This window comes from Plecotus auritus (genome assembly GCF_963455305.1).
Source record: "Plecotus auritus genome assembly, chromosome: 3".
Classification (NCBI taxonomy): Eukaryota; Metazoa; Chordata; class Mammalia; order Chiroptera; family Vespertilionidae; genus Plecotus; species Plecotus auritus.
In genome coordinates this window covers 185842520-185869541 of record NC_137772.1, presented here as the reverse complement: position 1 = coordinate 185869541, position 27022 = coordinate 185842520, and the positions used below count along the sequence as shown (strand labels likewise).

Here is a 27022-nt window from a genome sequence, read left to right as displayed (position 1 = left end):
CCAGAGAAATGCAGTTAGTTATTTATAAGGAAGCTCCCATTAGAATGTCAACTGATTTCTCAACAGAAACTTAGCAGGCCAGAAGAGATTGGCAAGAAATATTCAAGGTGATGAAAAGCAAGTACCTACAACCAAGATCACCCTACCAGCGAAGCTATCATTTGGAATTGAAGGACAGATAAAGACTTTCTCAGACAAAAAAAAGCTAAAGGAGTTTTCACCACCAAACCAATATTACCTGAAATGTTAAAGTGACTCCTTTAAAATAGTAGGAGGGTCAGGGAGATGGGTGAAAAGGTAAAGGGATTAAGAAGTGCAAATTGGTAGTTACAAAATAGTCATGGGGATGTAAAATACAACTTGGGAATATTGTCAATAATCCTGTAACAACTATGTATGGCGTCAGGTGAGTATTAGATATATCAGGGTGGTAATTTAGTGAGTTATATAATGTCTAGTCCAGGGGTGGGCAAACTTTTTGACTCGAGGGCCACAATGGGTTCTTAAACTGGACCGGAGGGCCGGAACAAAAACATGGATGGAGTGTTTGTGTGAACTAATATAAATTCAAAGTAAAGGAGCGGAAGGGAGAGCAAGAGAACCCTCTGCTCTTTCGGCTCCGCGGGCGGGATAGAACAGCCGAACGGGCCGGATCCGGCCCATGGGCCGTAGTTTGCCCATGGCTGGTCTAGTCACTAGGTTGTACACCTGAAATTAATATATTGTATGTCAACTGTAATTGAAAAATAAAAATTATTTAATGTAAAAATTGAATTTTCAAGGATAATTTTAGAGAAGCTATTTCTCCAACATTCATTTTTTAGTTATTCTCTCGCAGTTTTTTTAATAAAACCAATAACATGTAAATAAAAAAAAAACAATTATATATTTTTGACAACTTTATTTAAAAAGTTTGATTTAATTCTTATTTTTATGATTCTATATGTACTTTCAAAACCCAGTTCTTAAGTACAGGTTAATACTGAATACTGTATAGCAGCTACCATTTTACATTACCTCTCACTCACCTTATTTCCAATTGCATTATGGTTTCTGGAAAAGGGGTAAAATGCCCCAAGTTGCATCCAACGAAGGCAGAGTTCATAAGTTGTCTCTTCATTAAACCCACATATATCAGCTCCAATCTGGGGAAAGATTTTTATGACCTCAAAATATATCACTTATTAATTTTGCCATAAAACCTGCACTGAAAATTTTAGGACACGTTATTTTTAATTTTTACTGTGGAATCTAAAGATGGAAAGATCCTCTTTGAGAATATTTGGAATAAAATAGTGATAATTCCCTCTTGCCCACCTTTATTAAAAAATATACTATGGGCTATATGACAGTATAAGTGTTTTAGGTAATCCAATATGCCTACAAATGCTTTTTCCCCCCAAGTGCAGTACTATAAATTCCCTGCCTCAATATGGAAGTTAAAGACATAGAACATTTAGCTAATCCAAATCCTTAGTGGCTAACCACTCAGGCTGGAACAAAAGCCTCAGGATTATAGCACCTGATTATGCTCTCCCTTTTATATTATAAAGTTACAGATACTTTGCTTCCTTATATCTAAGGAAGGTCTCTCTCAGTCTCCAAATTGTTTTATTTCTGAACTTTTTTTTCTCTCTCAGAAATATTATCTTTAACCTCCAAACTCAATGTTGAAGTTTGTAGGCAAACAATAGCATGAAGAAGTAAAGCATGGAGTCATAAAACCTGTCACTTGTAATAAAAATGTTAGTTCTCCAAACTATGGGGGTTGTAATCTACTCTACTAAAACTCTAAAATTTTCAGTGGAGAAAGACCAGGTCATGCTCCCTTCGTCTATGAAGCTGCTTACATTATAACTTTTGCCTCTGTCAGTTTCTAATCCAGACAAAACTTGAAGCTGTATTTCACTTTCAATATTTATTTCACAATTCTTCTTTGAAAGTACCTAATCCATCACTTGAACAACAAATGCAATTCTCACGGAATTTGAGTATATAACAATTTTACTTGAAGCTTTCCAAAATAAGACAAATATTGCCCTATATTTTATTCTTGTAAAAAGTCATTTGGATATGGGGGATCTGCTACAATAAAACTTTGAAATTTGTTAACATAGCAGCCAATTCTTTCATAGCTAAATTGTTTATCACTAGGGCTCAGATAAGAAAGTATTTTGCTGTGTGTTTGGGACATTTTGCTTATTTAATTTCACTTCTTCCCTGAGAGAACTTTCCATTCCTCCTTCCAAATTGTCCATCCCTTCTACCTATACCTTTCTACCTTTATAGATCCGTCCATTACCTATAAAGCTCATAGTAAAAGGTTATACAAGAATTGTGAATGAGGTGAAGATAGAAGTGAGTGAAGAGGAAATAAACTTCTCCAGTTTTACCATGACCAAGTGTCTTACTGACACAAAACAAACAAAAATAATTAAGACATATGTGGCTCTCTTGAAATCTATATAGGTTGAGGGCAATGCTAAAGTGACTGTATGAAACGTATTATTTATAATATCCTGAAACAACTTGAGTGCATTTTATCTTCATAGAAGTAGTTTGGTGCCCCCAAATAATATGGGTTGACAGGACTTAATTTAACTGAATGTTTAATTTGAAAACTTACATATGGAATTCCAAAGAGATTAAATTCTAGCATTCCAATGATTGACATATGCATATCTCTCCAACGTGAAAAGTTATCACCCAGCCAATGGCCAGTGTATTTCCCGCTCCCAACAAATGTTGAACGACTCAAAACAAATGCTCGCTTTCCTGTGGCATTCTGAGAAGCACTTGGGAAAACATAAGAAAAGTTTTTTTTAGTAGTGTTCTAAACGGATACTCCCCCCACCCCACAAACAAACAAACAAACAAAAAACCACAAAAACCAACACATGATCTTAAAGTGCATGAACAAGTCCCTATTTCATGTAATTTAAATATTTTATCAAAGGTATAAATCTGTGTGAACATGAAATGATGGGAATGAAGAGAACAAAAAGAGAACTTGCCATATGTAAACCATTTTCACATTTCATGAAACAGCTGTTAAGAACCATCGCTAACCATCCAAACCAAATTTTCTCATACTAAACGTTTCTTATAAGTTATACTACCAGGCAGGTAGTACAGGGTTTCTCAACCATGGCTGTATATTAGAAATATCTGAGAACTTTAAAAGAAAAAAAAAAAAAGGAAGGCATCATCTTTGATCAACTAAATCAGACTATCTGGGAATGAGTCCTTGGCATCCACATTTTTTAAAATTCTGCGGGTTTTTTTTTTTTAATATGTAGCAATGGCTGCTTTTATACCAATGATGAAAATGCCAGTAATTGTAGTTTGATACTGATTATATTTCCATAGTAAAACCTAACATGCATATGGTATAAAAATAACATATGTGTAGATATTTAGTATCATTATTATAAGTTTTTGTTTGGTTGTTTCTTGTTTGAATTTAACTTGTATGTTTAACCATTTTGGGTTTTTTTCTTTAACATCAAAATCTGGTCTCCACTTTATTTCAGCTTCACTTCTAACCTTGATTGCCATTCATATTCTTTTGGACACTTACCAGTATATCAAACCATCCTGTAACCTCACTGAAGCTCTGACAGGTGTTTTAATCCACATATGTACAATATACATAATAAAAATTGATTTGTTTACAAAATTGATACATCTCTTTTCATAATGGAAAAATTTGCTAAAATCTAGTGAAATATAAAGCTCCTTGAAGGCAGGGACCTATTTCTGGTAATCTTATTGGTCTATTCCCTAGTGCCTAGAACAATGCCTGCCACATAGTAGGTGTTCCATAAATACTTCTAGAAAGCATGAAGGAAGAAACAATAATTTCTTTAATACTTCCTTGGAAGTTGAAATAGGTGAAAGTCACACCATCTTGCTACACAAACTTCTTAGGATGCTAACTTATGTTTAGATATGCAAAGAAAATATCATTTAGCCTTGGCTAATAAAGATGAAGTTCCTAAAATTAATTATCAGAAAAAGAAATAGAAATTTAAACAATGGTGACTCATTTCACAGACAACTTCATACTTTCAAATCTGTTTTACAAGAGGGTATTAGGGTTGGAAGGATGGTTATTATTAATTGTATTCTGTAGGGGTTGGAAAGATTCAAATATAAGATGAGTTACTTAGGCAAAATCACATAGTTATTCCCTGTTTTCACTCACTTCTAGAATAAGAACTGCACCAGGCTCTCCCAGTATTTCCTTTCCTACATTGGGATTAAAGTTAAAATTATAGCCAACGGAGAAGTTAGAATTTATTTGGTGCTATGTTTAAGCACTTTAAAATCTAACCTATAAATAAGAAATTAACTGAAATAGGTTTTGCAATCAAACAGATGTAGTTTAAACGTTGTCTAGCTCGTCATTATAACATGTAAGTTTTGCGCATGTTACTTAACTACTATAAAATGGGGCTAATGATGCTTAACTTCTCAGAGTTGTTATATGTATAAATGAAAATAAGTTATATATGAAAGCACCTCTCACAACCAGCTAGCACATAACAAGTGCTTACTAACGGCTCATTTCCTTCCTGTACTTTCTAAACTGTGCCCAGCAGTTACAGCCCCGGATCTGCTTCACCCAGGTTGGACAACTTGAATTCAAATTTTAGGCCATTATTTATCTACCTAGAAATCCAGGACTAATCATTTTGTTTCTCAAGGGTAAAATAATGAGGAGGGGGGAGTTAAATTGTTAGATTAAATTGAATGATAAAGGCTGTAGTTATAATTTCAGTAAACATCTTTTATGCCTTCTCTAGATGAAGCTTGCTAATGCTTCCACTTAAAACTATTTTTATGCCTCTGGGAAGTAATTTTCATTGAGTTTCATTAAGTTCAGTATTTGGAAGTCACATTCATTTTTTATCCCTGAGGTATGAAAAGTACACAGAAATATAATTTTCAGCACTGAAGAGGAATACTTGTCTACATTTACTACTCCTTATTTCTCTCTCCTCCTCATCCTCCTTCTTCATCTTCTTCTTGCCTAAATTTCTTGTTGAGTTAAACACAATTAACAATTTCTTGGGTAACCCTAGTTATGAGTGGTACATTCTAAAATCTAAAGAACTGATTCCTTGCCTTTTCAATAGAAATTTGAAATGGGTTATTAAAATAAGGGTGAAAAGGGTGAAGGGATCAAGCAAAGAAAAAACACACACAATGCATAGACCCAGACAAAAGTATATTATCAGAGGGAAAGGGGGGTGGAGGGAAGTAGCAGAAGGGGAAGGGAGGACAAATGGTAATGGAAGGAGACTTGACTTAGGGTGGTGAACACAAAATATAATATATAGATGATGTATTATAGAATTATACACCTAAAGCCTATATAATTTTATTAACAAACTAGAGGCCCAGTGCATGAATTTGTGCATGGGTGGGTTCCAGCCACGCACCCCTGATCGGGTGGGGGTGCTGATTGGGGGCAGGGCTGGCAGGGGGGGGAGTTATTAGTATCAAAGATCTTTGCAGGGTGTATACATGTTTGCTGTTGGCTTTCAGATGAGTTGAAGCTTCAGGGACACTTACAACTTCTATTTCTCAGCCTCTCCCTAGACAGGTAGTTCTAGGATTAGTTCCCTGCTGACAAACCCTCTAAAGAGAGCCTGTGGTGTGATGTGGCTGCTCTCTTTGGTAGTAAGCAGTGGAGAGAGAATGCAGGAAGATGGTGGTTGTGCTGGGCACTTCTCCTGGACACCTGACTGCATCAGGGTTGGGGGAGGGGCCGATCAGGGACAGGAAAGATGGTGGAGGTGCTGGGCACCTCTCCTGGACACCTGAATGATGGTCCAGACTGTGAGCAGTTTTCCTCCTGATCACTCATCATTCAGGTTCCTGGCCTATGAAGGCTGGAGAGCATTTACTTACTTAGAATCACTGAACTTCACACTTTAGTGATTGGGGTGGGGAGGAGGGGTGATTGGGGGTGGGGCTGGCAGCGGGGGAAGGGCCGCAGGCAGTTGGCTGGCCAGCCCCACCCCCATTCAGGCCAGTTGGCCACCATAGTACGCGTGCTAGCCACTGGTCGTTCTGGTCATTCTGGTTGTTCCACCAGTTGGTAGCTTGGCTTTTATATATATAGATGTCACCCCAAATAAGTTCAATACCATTTTTTAAAAATAAGATAAATAAACCTCAGATAGTTGTGTTGTATCGTAAATCATTGAATGAGATACAAGACGCCTTAATGAGCCAATTAATTAGGAGTCATTTATTGTGCATGGCCCAGAGGGAGGTGTCTTTTTCCAAATCTCTGAGCCCCCCATACAGGAAGTCTTTCCGTATTTATACTCTTTGAGCCTCTTTGTTTGCAGATATTACAAAGAGCTCTGTGTGAGTTATTGTTACAGACAAATTGTAACCTTGAATACATAATGAGTTTGTACTTGGCATAATTATTATCAGTATTAGTCTAGTACAGTGGTCGGCAAACTCATTAGTCAACAGAGCCAAATATCAACAGTACAATGATTGAAATTTCTTTTGAGAGCCAAATTTTTTAAACTTAAACTTCTTCTAACGCCACTTCTTCAAAATAGACTCGCCCAGGCCATGGTATTTTGTGGAAGAGCCACGCTCAAGGGGCCAAAGAGCTGCATGTGGCTTGTGAGCTGCACTTTGCCGACCACGGGTCTAGTACATTGAATGGCTAGCTTGCAAGGTCAGACAGTTAAGTTTATCTTTTTCCATTATTTGAACTAAAAACAAAGTCATTTTGCAGAATAACAGACTATCTTAAAGTGACAGAGTTTATAATGACAGAGTTTACAGGACTAGGGACTATCTAACAATAGCAGAGAATTCAAACAGCAGCTTTTTATACAAGATGGAAGTTACTATGCTTCAGTTACAAGCCACTTGATTCTGTTTTTTATAATTAGCCCCACTAAATATATATTCAGAATGTTGTCTATCAAGTTTATTATATGTGCATTAATTTTGTTTTCTGCCAAATTAAGACCTAAATATTTTTCAGAAGTAGGTAAGAGAGACTGTGGTTAAATGACCCTTACGTTCACTTCAGCGCTGTAATTTTCTATCATGCTTACTGGACAGATTTCATTAAGGGCCCTGAACGCATGGCTCTAGAATAATGGTTATATTCCAAAGCATAAAAATGAGATGTATTTGTATATTGCAAAAATAATCTGTTCTATTTTGATCCTGATACTGTAAAACCCAGTATTTCTGAGAGTTTGCTTTATAAATCAAACAAGACGACTATATGAGTCATATATATTTTGTCTATACTTATAGCAAATTGTGGAAGTACTCGAATGAACCTCAATTGGAAGAAACACCTGTTTCAGACAGACAAGGATGCAGTAAATGGAAACACAGTGTTCTACACCTGAACCCTTGAACCTAATTCTACTAATGCAGCCTATGAGAGTCTCCCAGTAGATACACACAGGAAAAGACAGAAATGGTGGAACACAGAGGGGCAGCATAATCAGATAGCACTGAAAGGATGTTTGAGCTGGGATTATTAATTCCAGGAGAGAAGAGGATTATCTGCCAAGCTTCCGGTGTATGGCACTTGGTGTCTTAAATTTATGGAAGCACAAATCCTGACTTATACCTCTAATGGTGGGGACTTTACCCATTCATATTTAACCAGGCTTAAAATGGCTCTATCCAGAGGTGATGAAGTAGGACGAAGGCAGTACTAGTGCACATAACCCCTAAAAACTTTGAAGTTTATTAACAACTAGAAGCCCAATGCACGAAGATTCATGCAAGAATGGGCCTTCCTTTCCCTGGATGCCGGCATCGCCTTTCTGCTCCAACCCTGGAGCTGCCTCTTTCCACTCTGGCCCCACCTTCCCACACTGCCCAGAGGCCCTGAGCGGCTGGGGCAGTGTGGACGCCTGCGTTGTTGCCATGGCACCTGCATATGCAAATTAACCCACCATCTTTGTTGGGTTAATTTGCATACTCACTCCTGATTGGCTGGTGGTGTCACAAAGGTACGGTCAATTTGCATCTTTCTCTTTTATTAGTGTAGATTACTTCCTACATTATAAAATTATCCCCAAAATTTTAGCTTTAATTGTCTTTGACACGTTTTTATGCTTTTAATAAGATCATTCTGCTCTGCTTTTGTGCTTCTGCAACACGTTGTTAAAATATATATATATATATATATATATATATATATATATATATATATATATATATAATATATATATATATATTAGAGGCCCAATGCACGAAATTCATGCAAGAGTAGGCCTTCCTTCCCCCGGCTGCCGGCACCAGCTTCCCTCTGGCACCCGGGACCCAGGCTTCCCTCACAGCCCTGGCTTCGTCTGGAAGGTCATCAGGTCTAATTAGCATATTACACTTTTATTATTATAGATAAAATCAATGAGAACATTTAATAAAAATAATAAATCAGCGAGATAAAGTCTTTGAAGAGGAAGATTACTTACTGGTCCTTGAATAAATTAAGAAACAATAACATGCAACACCAGCTTTAAACAAACATTTCCTATTTCTTAAAGGACAGACATTTTAATAACAATGTGCAGATACTAAAAACATTTCAAGGAGGTTTACAAACTACTCACTAGAAAGTAGATATTGCTTGGGACCAGCCAAACAGAGAATGTGTATCATAATGATATCCCAGATAAGTCTTGGAATTGGGACATAATGTTTTCTCAGCCAATAAGCCACCTGTGATATCTAAAAATAAAATAAGAGAAATATGCACGCTTAACATAATTAAAATATCCTTCTTGTATTTTATTTGTTTGTTTACATATTGACCACCCTCACTAGTGTATGAGTTTCCTGAAGACATTAAGTATCTTTTAAGCAGTAACAACAGTGTTACACTAACACGACAAACAATTTTTTCTTGTATCTTGAATTTATGAGACAGAGTTAGCTGTTAGTATCAAGACTAAGATGGATTTCTCTCAGAAATACAAAGTCTAATATTAAAAAATCAAACAACATAATTTATATATTAACATATTTCAAAAGAAGCATTCAATCATCTCTGGATGCTTTTAAGTGTTTGATAAAATTGAACTTTACTCTTGACAAAAACCTCTCAGTAAAATAGTAATCAAATAAACTTCCCTAACTTTGTTAAGGTTTTCTACAAAAATACCTATAGCCAAATTCATAATTGTGAAATATTTAAAACATGTCATTGAGATTGGGAAGAAGAAGGTGCCTACCATTACCAGTTCTGTTTAGTCTTGTACTGGAATTCTTAGTCAGTGAAATAAGACAAAGAAAAATAAATCCAAAGTAAAAGGAATAGAATGGGAGAACCAATGCTATGTGTAAGTCACATAGGATGTGAATGTCTACGGAGAAATAAAATCCAAAACAATCAACAGGTAAACTATGAGAATTAGTATTATAGTATAGCACATTTTCTAGATTAAAAAAATCAATATACAAAACTCAACCAATTACACTTTATAAATCAACAACAAAGTGGAATGACTAAAATGAGGCATTTAAAATAGTATCAAAAATATAGAGAACCTAGAGAAATAAGATTAACCAAATAAATCTAAATCTTCATAAAGACATTATAAAATTTTAAGATTGTGCATCAAGTGTATAAAGAATTCTTACACAGCACAGTGTAAACAGTAATTTTAAAAGACAAATAAAGGGGGAAAGTACCATACTCATTCTACTGGAAATTCCGTATTATAAAAATGTCAGTGCTTTCCAAATTGATTTATGGATTTAATGTTCAACAGCCAAAACATTCTTGAAGAAGGCCAAGGTGATAAGACTATTTCCCACATTACTTCCAGGTTCATTATAAAGCAGTAGAAATTAAGACAGTGTCAAATTATTAAAGGGAAAGAAAAATCAATGGAACAGAAATAGCAGTCTAAAAGTAACACAAAGTATATATAGGTATCTATCATAAAAAAATAAGTAGTGCAGATCAGTGAGAGAAAAAAATAGCCTTTTAATTGGTTCTGGGACAATTCTGTCTCCACATTAAAAAAAAAAAAAAAAAGGCCTTGGACAGCATTCTCAATGGTTAGAGCATCGGCCTGAGCACAGGAGAGTTGCAGGTTCAGTTCCTGGTCAAGGGCACATACCTGAATTGCAGGTTCAATTCCCAGCCCTTGTTGGGGTGTGTGTGGGAGGCAACCAGTCAATGTGTCTCCCTCGAATCGATGTTTCTCTCTCTTTCCCTCTCCTTCTTTCCCCTCCCTTCCACTCTCTCTAGAATTCAATGGAAAAAAATATCCTCAGGTAAGGATTAATAAAAGAAATAAAGTTAGACTGTTTTCTCATACTGCTCAGAATCAACCTCAAGTTGATTGTATATGTTTATGACTTCAAATTCAAAAGTGTTTCTTAACTTAAAAACTGATAAAGAAATGGATTGATAAATTTGACAGTAGTTTAGTTAGGAACTTTTTTTCAACAAAAGATCCTAAAAAGAGAGTGAAAAGATAAGCCAGAAATTAGTAGAGATATTTTTAACACATATTTTTCTTTCTTGGAGAAAGAAAGCTAATGGCTCACAAGAAAAATAGGAAAAAAACATTGAACAGGTCAGTAAAACCTGAAAATCCAATGAAGACAAAAAATGCTTAGTACCATTTATAATCATTAAATACACAATGAACTGTCATTTCACACTTACCAGATTAATAATAATAATAATAATAATAATAATAATAATATGGCTGAGCAATGGTTCTATTTTCTTATGAAGCTCTGGTCAATTCAGTAAAACACTATCTTATATTTGCTTTCCTTCCTCCTCTGCTTCATTTCACTTTTTTCCTTACTCATCCTGCCTGGGGATTCCTTCACCTCCTACTCTTCAACCCTCTCCCCAAAATGAACCTCATCTTTCCCAGATAAGTTTTGTCTCAGGTCAGGCTCTGTTTTCTAGGGGGAAATGGGATGAGACATTCTCTGCCACTTTTGAAGGTAATGGTGTAAGACTGATTTCCCTTTCATTTTTTGATTGCTATGGACAAAATTTTGTTTTTTTGCAAATCCTCCCCCGCTTCCCCCCCACTTCATTGACATCTGAAATTCTGGCCGTGGCTTCCTTTTGCCATCATCACCTAGAAGTCTCTGATTGTATTTCCCTTTATGTTTACACAGTGGTCACCTTCACTAGACTCTGAGCTTCTTAGAGACAATTATCTTTTGGGTTGTATGCCCAGAACCTTGAACAGATTGAATAGATGGTGGGTGTCTAGCATCTTGTACTGAGCATAACAGAGCAAAAGATTGTTCATGAAGAGTATAAAGAATTCTCACACAGCACAACTAGGACATTCTCTCCCATTTCTACAAAACAATGAAGAGGAAATCCGTGTAAAGTATAGAAAGTTTAGGTTAAATATGAGAAAAAATTGCCAAACCAAATAATGACTTTCTTCCTGAAGATTTTAAAAACAGAAAAGACTACAACTATATAAGAAAACTTGAGCATTGTCATAGCTAAGTTGGGGAAAGACTAGGTACCACTAACATTCTCTACTTGCTGTAAGAGCTTTGGCCTCTGCACATACACAGAAGGGAATACGTCTCACCCACTGATGGCAGAAACTCAGGCTTTCTGGAAAGGACATCTCAGGACAGGAAGGAACTCTTCCCTCCAAGTTAACTCAGTGTGAAACGAGAAAGATGGAGTCAAAAGTTCAGATTTTTAGAGAGATTTTTAGCTCTTGTTTCTAAAAGCTATTTGCAGGAAGTATTAGCCTTCCCTCTTCTGTTTTTCCATTTCTTAAAAAAAACAAAACAGCTTTAGTGAGGTCTGATTGATATGCACAAACCTGCCCATACTTAATGAATACAATTTGATGACTTTGAACATAGTATATACTACACATCACCAAGGCTTGACTTAAAACAAGTCTGCTCAGCCCTAGCTTGTTTGGCTCAGTGGATAGAGCATTGGCCTGCAGACTGAAGAGTCACAGGTTTGATTCCGGTCAAGGGCACATGCCTGGGTTGCAGGCTCGATCCCCAGTGGGAGTTGTGCATTGATTCTCTCTCATCATTGATGTTTCTCTCTATCTCCCTCTCCTTTCCTCTCTGAAATCAATAAAAATATATTAAAAAAACATACAAGTCTGCTCAGAGATGGGCCTTTGGACAGTGGCTTTAATGGGGTTTCTTAGTAGGGACCCATTCTGTGACTTGCCCTACACTTATTTTTCTTAATTAATACTTTAATTATTATATTATCAATAATAAAAAATTACTAATATGCATATTAATGATAAATAGTATTAGTGATTGTTATTACTTCATATGAAATAAAGGTATTTCCTATTTTACATGTTCTCCTTGTACAATTTAGACTTTTTAAGTCTAGTCTCAACCTTCCTGCTAGGACTCTATGTTTATTTGTTTAGCTTAAAATTATGGAGCCTAACCTCAAGGCATTTATTGTAACTTAGGGTGAAGCTGCTGTGCATATCTAGCTAAAGAACAATAAGATCAGCTTTGGAATGACAGGGATCTATAATAGCAAGTGGAGTAGCTTTTATGACTTTTTAAGTGCATTTTTTTTCAACATAGCAACAAGGATGGAAAGAGTCTAATACACAAGGAAATCTAATTCTAACCCACATTCTGCAGACTTGAAATGTTTGCCTGTCTTTTATTTTTTTATTTATTTTTATTTTTTTATTTTTTATTTATTTATTTTTTTAATTGTTTGAAGTATTACAAATAGTAGTACATATGCTTCAAGAATTCAAATGAGCCCTTACTGGTTTGGCTCAGTGGATAGAGCGTTGGCCTGCGGACTGAAGGGTCCCAGGTTCGATTCCGGTCTAGGGCATGTACCTTGGTTGCGGGCACTTCCCCAGTAGGGGGTGTGCATGAGGCAACTTATCGATGTTTCTCTCTCATCGATGTTGCTAACTCTCTATCCCTCTCCCTTCCTCTCTGTAAAAAAAATCAATAAAATATATATTTTTTAAAAAGAATTCAAATGAGTCTTCAATGCTGCCTGGGAATCCCACCACACTTCTGCCATGAATTGGTTTTGCCATCATCAGATCTGACTGGGACAGACCTTCTATCTCTTAAAAGCCCCTACTCCCCCAATTCACCCTCATTTTCCTTGTCTCTTGCACTGATGAACGAATCTTTAAAATAGAAGCTGTTCTAGGGGGAAGATCTGCAGCCTCCCATCAGCTCGCCCCCACATCCGTGTGCTGCTGGCTCTTCTTCCAGCAGCAATGAAGTGTGCCTGCTCTTCTACCGCTGCATCCCTTCACAATGAATGCGAGCCTATCTCTTCTCAGCGACTTCAATGCTTGAAGTATCTCTTCCTTCTTTCGCATTAGCCACTTTGTCCAGTCTACTGGCTCATTCCTGACAGCAAACGAACACACTCTGGTATCTCTCATTTTGTAACAAACAAAGATAATTAAACAACATCCCCTTCTACACACATTCTTCTCAGTTACAGCCCCATTTGTCTGCTCCTTTCAGAACCAACCCTGCCAAAGGTTAGTTTACACCTCTGCCTCTACTTCCTCATCTCCCTTTCACTCCGAATTTAGTTTGGAATCTATTCCTACTACTCCACCAAAACGAATATTGTCAGTATTGCCACACTCCACATTGCTGAGCTCTGGACACGTTCTGAACTCATTTTGTGTAACTTTTTGACACCATCTGACAGAACTGACAATGTCATCTGTTTTGACTGTTTCTTAATCTCCTCATTTGGGACACCAGGAGGGATTCTTTCCTGCCTTTCTTCATCCCTTTCCAATTGCTTCTATTTGGTTTTCTCAGCTGAATTTCTATTTCCATCCAAAGCCTAAATGTTTCGGTATGGGTCTATTCAAGGCTCAAGGCTGGAGGGCCTATTTGTCAAGTTCACGTTTTACATTCTGACATTCTCAATTCATTGACTCATCAATCCCTGTAAAAATTCACCATTTTTATGCATATATTTCCCAGTTTTTTTATCTCAAGCCCAGATTGCTTCTCTCCAGATTTATACATCTTGCTGCCTACTTGATATTTTCATTTAGCTCTTTCACTGAATAATGGGAGAAGGGATCAATTTACGGACACCATTTCTTCAGGCTTGCAAGTAACATGTGGAGGGAGGCCAGTATCTTGTGGATTCAAAGGATGTGAGTGGGATGTCAGTTTTTGCTTCTCTCTTTTGTTCTGGTTTCACTGGGAACTGAATAACTGTACTTACACATAGCTGTAATTTTAAAGGAACTCTAAACGAAGTGCTATAATCCCTCAAACTAGAAGTCTGCAGTCAAGGACAAGCCTCTCATTCTGAGTGCACAACTCTACTCAAATCTTCACAGCTTTCCTATGGCATTCTATTTTCGACTGTATGCAATTAATTATAGAAATAGCAAAAACTGTGGAATTTATAAATGGCAAACATTTTGCAGCCAAAAGGGAAGAACTCACTCGTCCAAGAATCAGCTGTGACACATCAATAAATCTAGCTCCCTGACTCTTAGAAGGAAGTCTTTGGGTCCTTCTTAGACAAGTGAGGACACAACTCACAAACATTCCAAGGCCTTACCACTGCAGGAATGCAGTACGTACACGTCCATGTTCTAAATTTCCTGGGTTATTCCTAGATTGGTGAGCTATAAAAGGAAATGTGCTTTCCTAAGACAAACGGATTGCATCAAAGAGACTTTTCCCCATGGAATATAAAAGTGTTTCAGACTCATTTGACACGTTCAGTGTACTTACCAGGCACATATGGTGGGTAGTTTAGATGATTGTCTTCACATCCTGGCTGTTGGCCATTTTGAAAATTGGATGGTTCATTCATATCCTCACATAAAAATAGAAACTCAATGAGTAATAATGGGCATAGTTTTCTTACTTTCCACTAGGGAAGCAGAGCACATAGAAATCATTCTTTCCTTCAACAGACACATTTTGAGTATCTAAATGTGTGAGATGGTAAGCTAAGAGCTCTAGGAGGCATAGCAATAAACAAGTGAGTGTCCTTGGTCTCAAAGAGTATGTACTGGCTATTAGCAGGTTTCACAAATATATAAATGTCACAGAACAGAACAGGTACAACCATTTCTGTTCTGTGAAAGGTAATTCCAATCTTCCAATGGTTGTAGACACAAATTGTGCTTATTTTTTTTTCCTGTAGCTCAGATCTAATCTGTCAATCAATCCTGTCAACTCTATCTTCAAAATGTATACATAATCTGGTGCCTTATTCACTGCATTGCCGGGCTATGCTACCATTGTCTCATGCCGGGGTTGTCGCAATAGCCCCTTAGCTGGTCTCTCTCTTACACGTGGGTCCAGAGGTAGATTTATTCGGAAGCTAAGAAAGTTAAGTTTCATAGTCCCTTAAGTTTCATGACCCCTTCATAATTTTACAGTTATAATTCTACTTGTAACTTTTAATATTTTTTCTTAAAAAGAGCTGCCAAAATTTTATAAAGCTCCATAAAATCTGGATTCATCTCTGTTTTCACACTGCTTTCTGCCTTCCTATAGTCTATTCTCAGTGCAGCACTAGAATGATCCTTTGAAATCCTGTGCTCAAAATCCTTCAGCACTTTTCCCTCTCACTCAGAGTAACACGTGAAGATCTTACAGTTGGTTCGTGATGCAGTTTGTGATACTGCCTCAACATCCCTCTGACCTTGTGCTCTCTGACTGTCCCCCTGATTACTCCTTTCTAGCCGCATAGCTCCTTGCTATTTCTGGAAAATGCCAAGCATATTCTGCTCAGGGCTTTTGTACATGTTGCTCCCTTGTCTCAATGCTCTTCCCTTAGATATCGCCAGGGCTCAGCCTTTGGTCTTTATTATCAATTGTAACATTCTCTAACCACTCTATTTAAACTCCAAACTTTTTTAAGCTCCTAAATTTCCTACCCCAGTGCTATGGTCTGAATATTTGTGTCCCTCCCACCCACCTCCAAATCCACATGTTGAAATCCCAACACCCAAACGTGATGGTACTAGGAGGAGTGGCTTGTGGGAGGTGAATAGGTCATGAGGGTGAAGGGTTCCCTTATGGGATTAGTGCTTTTTATAAAAGAGACCCCAAAGAACTCCCTGGTTTTTTTCCACCATATGAGGATACAATAAACAACCTGGAAGAAAGCCCTTACCCAACATGCTGGCACCCTGATGTCAGACTTCCTGCCTCCAGAATTGTGAGAAATAAATTTCTGTTGTTTATAGGTTAATCAGTCTGAATGGACTAAACAGTCTGAATCAACTAAGACACCCACTTCCCAGATTAATTTTTCTCTTTAATAATTACTATTACCCAATATACTATATATTTTATTTATTTATCTTGTTTTTTGTGTATATCTTCCACTAAAATGTCAGCTCCCTGAAGGTCAGAATTTTTCTAAGTGTATTTTCAATGCCTCTTGGCATAGAGTAAGTACTCAATAAATCGGTGTTTCTGGAAGTAAGAGAGAGAAAGAATTACTTCAAGTAAGAGTAACGGTGAAGAGTTCATGGAGAATTAGATATGGAGGCTGCATGTTGATCAGCTCATAGAGTTTGAATATGTAGAAAGGGAGAAAAACGGGAGGAGAGCATGAGCAAAGGCAAAGAAACAACAAATCATGCTGTATGTAGGGAAAATGCCCCTCTGTTGAAGGTGGGAGTTGGCTAGCCTTCATTCAATCTTTTGATCACATGATTCTGTTTACAAGTGCCTCTCTGGCAGACTGGGGCCTATTAGGCATGCAACTTGTGATTGCTTAATAGTGTTAGAGCAACACCACCCTGTGGTCTTTCTCCTTTGCACTCTAGCACATGCTGTTCCTATTACCTGAAACACTTCCACCCACACCCACACCCTGCTCCACTTAATTAATTCCCATTCGTTGGCCAGTCTTCATCTTAACCATCACCTTTATTAGTTAAGTCTGTACTGCCCAGCCTTGAGTTCAATTGACCTGTGTTCAATGCCCTTCATCTCTGTACCCATTGTATCTACTGCTTGCTCTGTCAGGGCCACACAAATGCTTGTTTCTCAGCCTATCTCCCCAATTGTTGCCTTCCCAGTGCCCTGCACTGAGTAGGTATAAACATTAATGAATGAATAAAGAGTAAGATGAAGCACGGATCAAGATAGTAAAGAAGATGCTGCCACTATTACAGGCAGCAGTTCTCCCCTCAAGTGGTGCATTAGAACAGTTAAGGCAGAAGTTATCAAGAAACAGGAGAGGGGAAATTTTCACTTCAACTTATTATAAAGTGAATAAAAGAGAAGTAGGTGAACATTTAACTTTTCCACCAGGGAAAAAATTTAAATAATAAATTTAGACTTACAATCCAGATCCCATCATAATCAAGAATGTTTTTAAATTCCATGCACATCTGTATCCACCATTCTGCTGTTTTTGGGTTGGTGTAGTCTGGATACACTGAATCTCCTGGAGGCCAGGCCTACAACGGACAAGTAAGTCAAACTAAATAGTGATAACTCAACTAATATGGTGTAGAAATAGCTATAGTGGGGCCTTACGTTGCATTTTGAGTCATATAAATAAAATTTGAGAATCAGTGAAATTATATAACTTAACCAAGTACATAGTAAAGTACATGGCAAGTTTGTAGTAGACTGGGAATAGAAACCCATATCCCTGTCCAGTGTACTTCAGACATGAAATTGTACATGAAATCATATTTTTATTGTTCTTTTATATTTTAGCCATTTATCTCCACACATAAATCTATATGAATACAAATATAAGGGTTAAAAAATGTAAAAATTACATCTATAATAGCAATAAAAACTTATGTCAATGGTGTCAACAAGAGCCATAATGATAATTTAATGAAAAGTATAGAATGTCCATGAAGTATTCAAAATTAGACATATCAATGAGAGATATAGAATGTTTATGGATGGGAAGATTCAATGATGTACAGATGTCAAGTGACTTCAAGCTCTAATGTAAATTTTTAGGTGAAATAATTAAATTTAAGAACGCATATGACCCTGTCCGGGTAGCTCAGCATCATCCCAACGTGTCAAAGTTTCAGGTTTGATTCCTGTTCAGGGCACATACAAGAATCAACCAATGAATACATAAATAACAACAAATCATCGATGTTTCTCTCTGTCTTTCTCTCTCCCTCTCAAATCAAGAAATAAAAGTTTTTTAAAAGCATATATGGACATAAGACAAGAATATGAAACATATATATTGATAAGTTTACTGCAGCATTGCTTGTAATATTAAGATATGAGAAACAAGAAAATGTTCATCATTTGGAATCAGTTAAACTAATTTCCTCACATGAGAACCATGGAATTTCACATTATTTCAAAAGATAAGGTAATTTCATATGTATTAACATGGAAATATACTGTGTATACAATATTGTTATAGTTTTTAAAATGTTTTAAATGTTATATATTATTATTTCCCATGTAAAACTATGGCTACATGTATTTAAAATCTAGAGGAATATGCACTGAAATGATAAAATGTATATTTTGGGAAAAGACTAATTGTCACTTTATACTTTTTATAAGTCAGTATTATATTTTTTTACAATATTGTACTGCTTTGATCCTCAGCAAAAGCATTAAAGTATTTCTATTATGTAAAAGAAAACAATGAGAAATTTTCTTATATTTAAGAAATATCTTATATGTGTCATTCCTCAATTTACATAAACTTAATTTTCCTCTGTAATTTCAATCAATATAATTTTGCCAAACTTATTAAACTGTGCTTTTTCAGAATGTTACAGTGTATATTAGTGGATCCTTTTAATTTCTCACCAATTCTATGGGACTTAAGGAATTTCTTAAAAATCCACATTATCCAGGCCAATGCTCCAAATACTCAGCTTGAGAAGCTGTAGATAATTTTTTTGAAATAAACCCAGGTGATACCAATTCACTGATGCCTTATGAATTGTGATTTTTGAAATAAAAACTCAGTATAGAAGGCAGTATTCATCTATTCTTCAAGGTGCTTACCTTGCCAACCGCTGGTGTGATTCCATCAGAGTTATTGACCCAAATTCCCAATTTCTGTCCAAGTTCATAGGGCCTATAAGTACCTTGTGGTTCATCTTTTGTCAAAAAGGGATCCTGCAAATTCCCAAGAACATTGTAATTGGTAATAGTCTGATAATTGATATTTAAGTATAAAATTTCCAAAAGTTTTTAAAATATGAATATCTATTATTCACATGCACAATATATTTTAAACTGCATACATTAAGATGTTCCCAGCTATTAAGTATGGTTCCCAGCTATTAAGTAAATATAAGAACTGTCTATTTTCATCATTTTTAATGCTGCAAAATGTGGAGCCAAGTAATGTTAATTTAATAATATAATCAGTTGCTTCTAACAAAAATCTCTAGTTTTCTTTATTGAAAAATTTATATAAGTAGGTAAATACAACTCATGCTACTTTTTCTGTTTGTCACTTTTTATATGAGACAAGGCTATGAAATTGTAAAACAAATAAAAAAGCCTGGATGGAGAAATCAAAAAATTGAGATTCTACAAAAAGCCTGGTTAAGCCACTTAATTTTAAGGGGCACAAGTTTCTCTTCCACATAATGAAGCAGTGTAGTTGGCAAATCCTTAATGTCACTGTCCCTCTTAAAAAGTTAAGTCTTACAATGACTCAAGAAGAAAAATATATATGATTCTATATTCAGTTTTTTCCAAAAATATTTATTGACTCGACTCCAAGTCTGTTTCCCTTACTAAACATTTTACAGTCATAATATATATATATATTTAAATATTTTTTCATACACTCCTGCTAAATAATTTCAGTTGGATAATAAATACATGTAATTTTATTTATAATAAGCCATCTTAAAAAACACACACACACAAAAAACCTCTGTCCATAAAACTTTAACACCATTAAGTCATATAGGGATTATAACGCATAGTGGCATTTTTATCATTACATTAAGATAACAGGCCGAAACCGGTTTGGCTCAATGGATAGAGCGTCGGCCTGCGGACTGAAGGGTCCCGGGTTCGATTCCGGTCAAGGGCATGTACCTTGGTTGCGGGCACATCCCCAGTGGGAGGTGTGCAGGAGGCAGCTGATCGATGTTTCTCTCTCATCGATGTTTCTAGCTCTCTATCCCTCTCCCTTCCTCTCTGTAAAAAATCAATAAAATATATTTAAAAAAAAAAAAGATAACAGATAGAACAATTATTTTATAAGAAGTGTTAATGAGACAAACACTTCATTATGAACCAACTTTTAGTAGCATTCATGCTCCTAGATGTAGTTATGATGACTTTCCTTTTTATATTCTAAATGTATTAAGTAAAAATAATGCTGTACCCAACATGAAGAAAATATTCCTGCAACCTAAGTTCAATGCATTTATTCAATAACTATATAATCCTTTGTTTAGAATTTTTATGAGCAAGTCTTCAAATCTTGACAAATTATGTGACCTGTGAAAAGCCTTATTTTTCCTTCTAAGTATAACTCAATTTTTTTGAAGGAAGAACACTGTGGTTTTAAAAATTGGACTAAATTTCTTCATGACTTGTTGATGACATTTTATATCACTGAATAATAGAAAACTTGCTTATAATTTATTATCCTTTAATAAAATATAACACTTATCATTCTATATTAAATAAAATTTTGTTCCTCAAAAATACTTTAGTGCTAGAAGTTTTTTTTTTTGCTAAATTAATTGTAGTAAATGCTTTTAGAAATTCTTAGAAAATATGAATTTAAATATTGTATGTTTGATCTTCAAAAAAATTTACCAAAATAATGACATAATGCATTCCATCATTTTTCAGTTTCTTAATGTACTCGGGCAGACCAGCAAAGTTAGCTTTATCGTAGGTGAAGTCCAACTGCCGTTCCATGTAGTCAATATCCCCATACTGAACATCCTGTACAAAAGAGCAGTGTAGGCATAGCCTTCAAACATTAGTAAAACAAACATTGTCATAGCTCATAAGGAGCTATTGAGTGACTGTATATAATTGGAAATTTAAATATTGATGTGAGTTTCAGATCATCCTGTAAGAAAAGAGGATAAAATGATTATTTTATAGGAAACTGAGAAAATGCAGTAATCTCTACCCCCTATTTAAAACCCCTCTGTGTTTTAGTAACCCAGAGTCAACTACAGTCCAAAAATATTAAATGGAAAACTCCAGGAATAAACAATTCATAAGTTTTAAATTCATGACTTTCTAAGTAGCATAATGAAATCTCTCACCATCATGCTCTTTCCTGCCTGGGATGTGAATCATCTCTGTCTAGCATACCCATGCTATATACATCCCTGCCTGTTAGTCACTTAGTAGTCAGGTAAGTTATCATATTTACTGTCTTAGTTTCATAATGCTTGTGTTGCAGTAACCTTATTTTACTTAATAATGGCCCCAAAAGAGTAGTGTTGCTACCAACTTGGATATGCCAAAGAAAAGCCATATAGTGCTTCCTTTGCATGAAAAGGTATGTATGTGTAGAAAAAACACACATAATATACGTAGAGTTTGGTACTATCTGCAGCTTCAGGCATCCACTGGGGATCTTGGAATATGTCCCCTGTGAATAAGGACAGACTACTGTAACACACAAATATATATTGTTATATAGATTACAGGTTAATCACTACACCTTATTTCTTTGTTCCAATCAATTCCCCCATCGTGTTTGGGGTACACTTACATGAGGAATATCATACTGTCTTAAACGTTCAACCGTTTTTTCCAGCACATCTATGCTATTATAGCCCCATCGACTTAGCTGAAATCCCAGAGACCAATATGGAGGCATAAAGGGACGTCCAATAGCCTGTAAAAAGAAAAGTATTAAATCCAAATAAGTGGAGGAGAAACCAAGATGGCAGCATAGGTAAACACCTAAACTGCTGCCTCGCACAACAATATCAAAACTACAACTAAAAGACAAAACGCACACCATCCAGAACCACAGGAAAGCTGGCTGAGTGGAAATTCTACAACTAGAAGAAAAGAGGAAAGCACATTGAGACTCAAAGGAGCTGCAAAAGGCTGAGGTATGGAGACTCGCACGCAGAGAGGACAGGCAGCTATGTGCACGGGTGGCTGAGTGTGCAGCTGGCTTTCTAAAGTAGGAGGGAGAAGGAATCTCCCAACTGCACTGAACTCCAGTCCTGGGCGAGACACTGGGAAACCAGACTCATTCGGGGGGGAATCTGGACTGTCAGGAAAAGAGAAAGCACACTGAGACTCAGGAGCTGCGGAAGGCAGAGGTCAGGAGGCCCGCGTGTGCAGAGAGGACTGACTGCTGAATGCATGGGCGGCTGAGTGCACGGCTGGCTTTCTAAAGCGGGAGGGAGAAGGAAGCTCCCGACTGCGCTGAACTCCAGTTCCAGGCAAGTTTCTGGGAACCCCGACTCATTCGTGGAGAAACTGGACTGTCTGGCAGTGGGTGAAACTCGAGGGCGGCTTTCTCTCAGAGGTGCTTGCAGTGATTACCGAGGGACACTGAGACCCAGGGGCCTTATAAGGCAGGGCTGAAGGGAAACCAAGGCTGTCTGCTCCGCCCTGAAACTCTGCCCCATCCAAGCTGAGCACAGAGGCTTTTGCAATTTTGCAAGTCTTGTCTCATAAGAGTGTCTTCAGCACAGAAGTTCTCCCAGCATACACACAGCTGATCGTCACAGCCAGTTGGCCTGGAGGTCAGTTCCTCTCAGTGATACCAACAACAATCAAGACTTAACTACAACAAGGCTGAGCACACAGTCCACAAAGGGGTGCACCAAGAGTGTCCACCTCAGGTAACTGGGGAGGCTGAGCCACTGGGCCCTATAGGACACCTACCACACAAAGCTACTCTAACAATTCAGGGAAGCAGCAAAAATGCAGAGACAAAGAAACAGATCACAAATGAAAGAAATGGAGGAAAGCAAACGACTGGATATAGAGTTCAAAACCATGGTTATAAGGTTTTTCAAGAATTTCCTAGAAAAGACCTATAAATTTAGTGAGACCCTCGAGGATATGAAAAAGGACCAACTATAAATTAAACACACACTGACTGAAATAAAAAATATTATACAGGGACCTAACAGCAGACTAGAGGACTGCAAGAATCAAGTCAAAGAGTTGAAATACAAAGAAGCAAAAATCACTCAGCTGGAAAAGCAAGAAGAAAAAAGAATCCAAAAATTTGAAGATAGTGTAAGGAGCCTCTGGGACAACCTCAAGTGTACCAACATCCGAATTATGTGTGTGCCAGAAGAAGAGAGAGAGCAAGATACTGAAAACCTATTTGAAGAAATAATGACCGAAAACTTCCCCCACCTGGTGAAAGAAATAGACTTACAAGTCCAGGAAGCACACAGAACCCCAAACAAAAGGAATCCAAGGAGGACCACACCAAGACACATCATAATTAAAATGCCAAGAGCAAAAGACAAAGAGAGAATATTAAAAGCAGCAAGAGAAAAACAGTTAGTTACCTACAAGGGAGCACCATACGATTGTCAGCTGATTTCTCAACAGAAACTATGCAGGCCAGACGGGAGTGGCAAGAAATATTCAAAGTGATGAATAGCAAGAACCTACAACCAAGATTACTCTACCCAGCAAAGCTATCATTCAGAATTGAAGGTCAGATAAAGAGCTTCATAGATAAGAAACAGCTAAAGGAGTTAATCACCACCAAACCAGTATTATATGAAATGCTGAAAGGTATTCTTTAAGAAGAGGAAGAAGAAGAAAAAGGTAAAGATAAAAATTATGAACAACAAATACATGTCTATCAACAAGTGAATCTAAAAATCAAGTGAATAAAAAATCTGATGAACAGAATAAACTGGTGAATATAATAGAATCAGGGGCATAGAAAGGGTGTGGACTGACAATTCTCGGGGGGAAAGGGGTGTGGGAGGTGCGGGAAGAGACTGGACAAAAATCGTACACCTATGGATGAGGACAGTGGTGGGGAGGTAAGGGCAGAGGGTGAGGTGGGAACCGGGTGGAGGGGAGCTATGGGGGGATAAAAGGGGAACAATTGTAATAATCTGAACAATAAAGATTTATTAAGTTAAAAAAAAATAAAGACACAGTGAATGAGAAAAAAAAATCCAAATAAGTGAGTTAAATGTTCACAAGCATGGGTCTTCAGGACTTGATGACAATACTTTAGTTTAAACTTCTCACATTGTGATGGGCATCTAACGTTGTAAGTTGTCCCTGGTCACAACCAAAGAAATAACGAGGAAAATTTAGAGTTTCAAGAACTCTTTTGAGAATTTAATTAAAGGCATGGAATGTCCTCCCAAAGCATAGACCTATAAAAGCAATTATTTAAATTTTGTGGGTGGGGGAGTAGGCTCCCCAGACCATTCCACCAGGAAGTAATGTAATAGAACTCTAGAGGCTCCCAATAAAAAGAAATTTGAGTTCACCTCTCAGTTCTGCCTTTCAGATCTGTTGACATTAGTAAAATTACATGTTTAAAATGGTGTAAAGAGTAGTATCCACTTCATTCATTTACAAGTATTTACTAAGTATTCACCACACACTATTTTGGAGCTTGAATTCTAGTAGAAGAAAACCAACAATAAACATGTAAACAAAGTAGCATAATTATTAGAAATAGAGTATGTGGGGCTGGGGTGGAGGAATGTTAGGGAAATCCCTGGCAGTAAGACTTGAATAAGTCAGCCATACAGAATGCACCAGGCAGTCAGACCAGAGGGTGCACAGGCTTGGAGCGTACAGGAAGAGAATGATGGCCAGTGTGGATGAACTACAGCGAACAAAAGGGAAAGGGAAATACACGAGAAGTAGGCAGATATTCAATCATAAAGGTCCATAACAAATAGCTGGAATCTTTTTAGTTCTCTTTTTTTCCAACTTTATATTATGAAAATTGTCAAGCATATGTAAGAGACGATGGTATACTATACCTCATGTAACCAGAACTAACAATTACCATTTTTCCACACATCTTTATATCTCTACCTTGGGGGGGGGGAGGGGAGGGCGGCGCGCGGGAGGAATGAGGCTTTATAGCATTTAAAAAAAAATTCCCGAAATCATGTCATTTAGCCCTTAAATATAGCACTAAAAATAAATATAATCTCTTACATAACCAAAATATTACCACACCTAACAAAATTAACCACAATCCCTTAATATCACCAACTGCTCATCCAAATTTCTCTCATTTTTCTCAAAAAATGTCTCATTTACAGTTAATTTGTTTGAAAGTTGAGAGTTAAAGTCTAATTTCAATGGAAGCCATTAAAGTGAATAATATACTCAAATTTACTTTTTTTAAAAAATCACTCTGACATCTCAGTTAAATAAATTACAGGGGAGCAATGGTGGTCACCATGAAACTAGGTAGGAGGCTGGTACATGGTCCAGGCAGAGATGAGAGGCAAACAAAGGAGGTCACATGTGATAATGAAAGAGTCAGACTGGAATACATTCTGGAGACATTGCTAACGGAACTTTCTAATGGATTTAATGTGGTAGAATGAAGAAAAGAAAGGAATTGAGGTGGCATTTAATTTGAGGGTTGAAGGACAGGGAAAATCAATTCCATTCATTGAGATGGGAAAGACTGAAGAAGGAGCATGAGCAGCTGTGTTGTGGGGAGAGCACCAGGCATGAGAAATATCTATGTGTGCATTGGGGTTAGCCAATAACAAATGTATTTAGAGTCATGAAACCAGGAAATATGACAAGAGAGAGTTCAGAGATCAAAAGAGAGCCTCCGACTAACCTCTGGGAGACTCAACATTTAAAGACATCAGCAAAGGAGACTGAAGATGAGCCATTAGTGATGGAGCAGAACAGCCAAAACAATGTGGTGTCAGAGAAGAGAATGTTCCTAGAAGTTTCTAGAAGATACCATGTGACATAGATGAGAACAGAGACTTGGCAACTTATCTTGACTTTGATCAGACCTTTATAGAGAATGGTGGGGATTATAGCCCAATTTGAATGTGATGGGAAATTGGGAGGTGAGGAAGTGGAGACAACCCACAAAGACACTTTCAAAAAGTTGTACACGGGTAGAGGAACGAAGAGATGGAGGACAATGTGGGTCCTTAGTAGGAAATTCTTGTTTAGTTTTGTTCAGATAGGTGCTATTAATGCAGGTTTGTTGATAGGAAGGACCTGGCAGAGAGGGGTAAATTGGTGATGCAGCTGAGCGTGCAGACGAGCTTCTGTAACTGACAGTGCAGGTGGATTTTGAGCACAGGAAGAATTGTTGTGCCTAGAAATGAGCAGGGACCACCTTCACAAGAAGAAAGCCAAAATTATATGGGCCTGTTTGCAGGGAAATTGATTGGTTCTGTACTTGGGAAACAATGTATTTCTTTTTTAAGTGCTTTTATTTTTCTCTGTAAAATAATAAGACACACCGACAGCTGAAAGTTGGGTGAGGTGGCTTGGGGTTTTAGAAGAGAAAGTGTGAAATAACAGTCTGTGAGTGGGATTGCAAATAGACTAGTCAAGGACATTTAGTGGGATTGCTAGACAGAGAAGTGCACCAGGAGGTTAAATTAAAGGGGTTCTTGTCAGCACAAACACGTGATTGTTAGCCAGAAGCTTTCAGTTGATCAGGATCAGGTACTGGTTTCATTAATAATTAGCACACAAAGTTCCTATCTGCTGTGTACAGCAAGTTGGTGTCAAAAGTGGTTCCGGTCTGCAGTTTCAGAGTTTTCTTCCTGTGAATCCCTTTGAGTGGATACTGTGCCTCATCTTTCCCTCTGACCCTGTTATAATGTCAAACACTGAATATGAATTTTATAATAGCTTATTTATGATATGAATGAATGAAGAGTCGATGATATCATCCATGTTTTACAGAGGGGGACACTGAGTCAAAAAGGAGATTCTGTGATGTTTATGATTTGACACCACACAAAAGACTAAAACCAGAACTGATTAGACCCAGGATTTTCAGATCTGGCTGACCAATAAAATCATGGGGGAAGCTTTTAAAGATAGGTGTTCTATCCAG

General features: G+C 37.1%; 1 protein-coding gene across 1 annotated transcript in view; it reads right to left on the bottom strand.

The window, feature by feature from the left end:
• The window catches only part of LOC308244270 (sucrase-isomaltase, intestinal-like), a gene marked incomplete at its 5' end in the record, with an annotated part of 92238 nt that overhangs the window by 17200 nt on the left and 48016 nt on the right, over positions 1-27022 (bottom strand). Inside the window, 5 exons of the mRNA XM_080660231.1 lie at positions 1029-1145; positions 17346-17462; positions 19012-19125; positions 20797-20928; positions 21716-21841. Of these exons, the coding sequence (XP_080516357.1) occupies positions 1029-1145; positions 17346-17462; positions 19012-19125; positions 20797-20928; positions 21716-21841 (606 nt within the window). The remainder of the gene's footprint in view (positions 1-1028; positions 1146-17345; positions 17463-19011; positions 19126-20796; positions 20929-21715; positions 21842-27022) is intronic.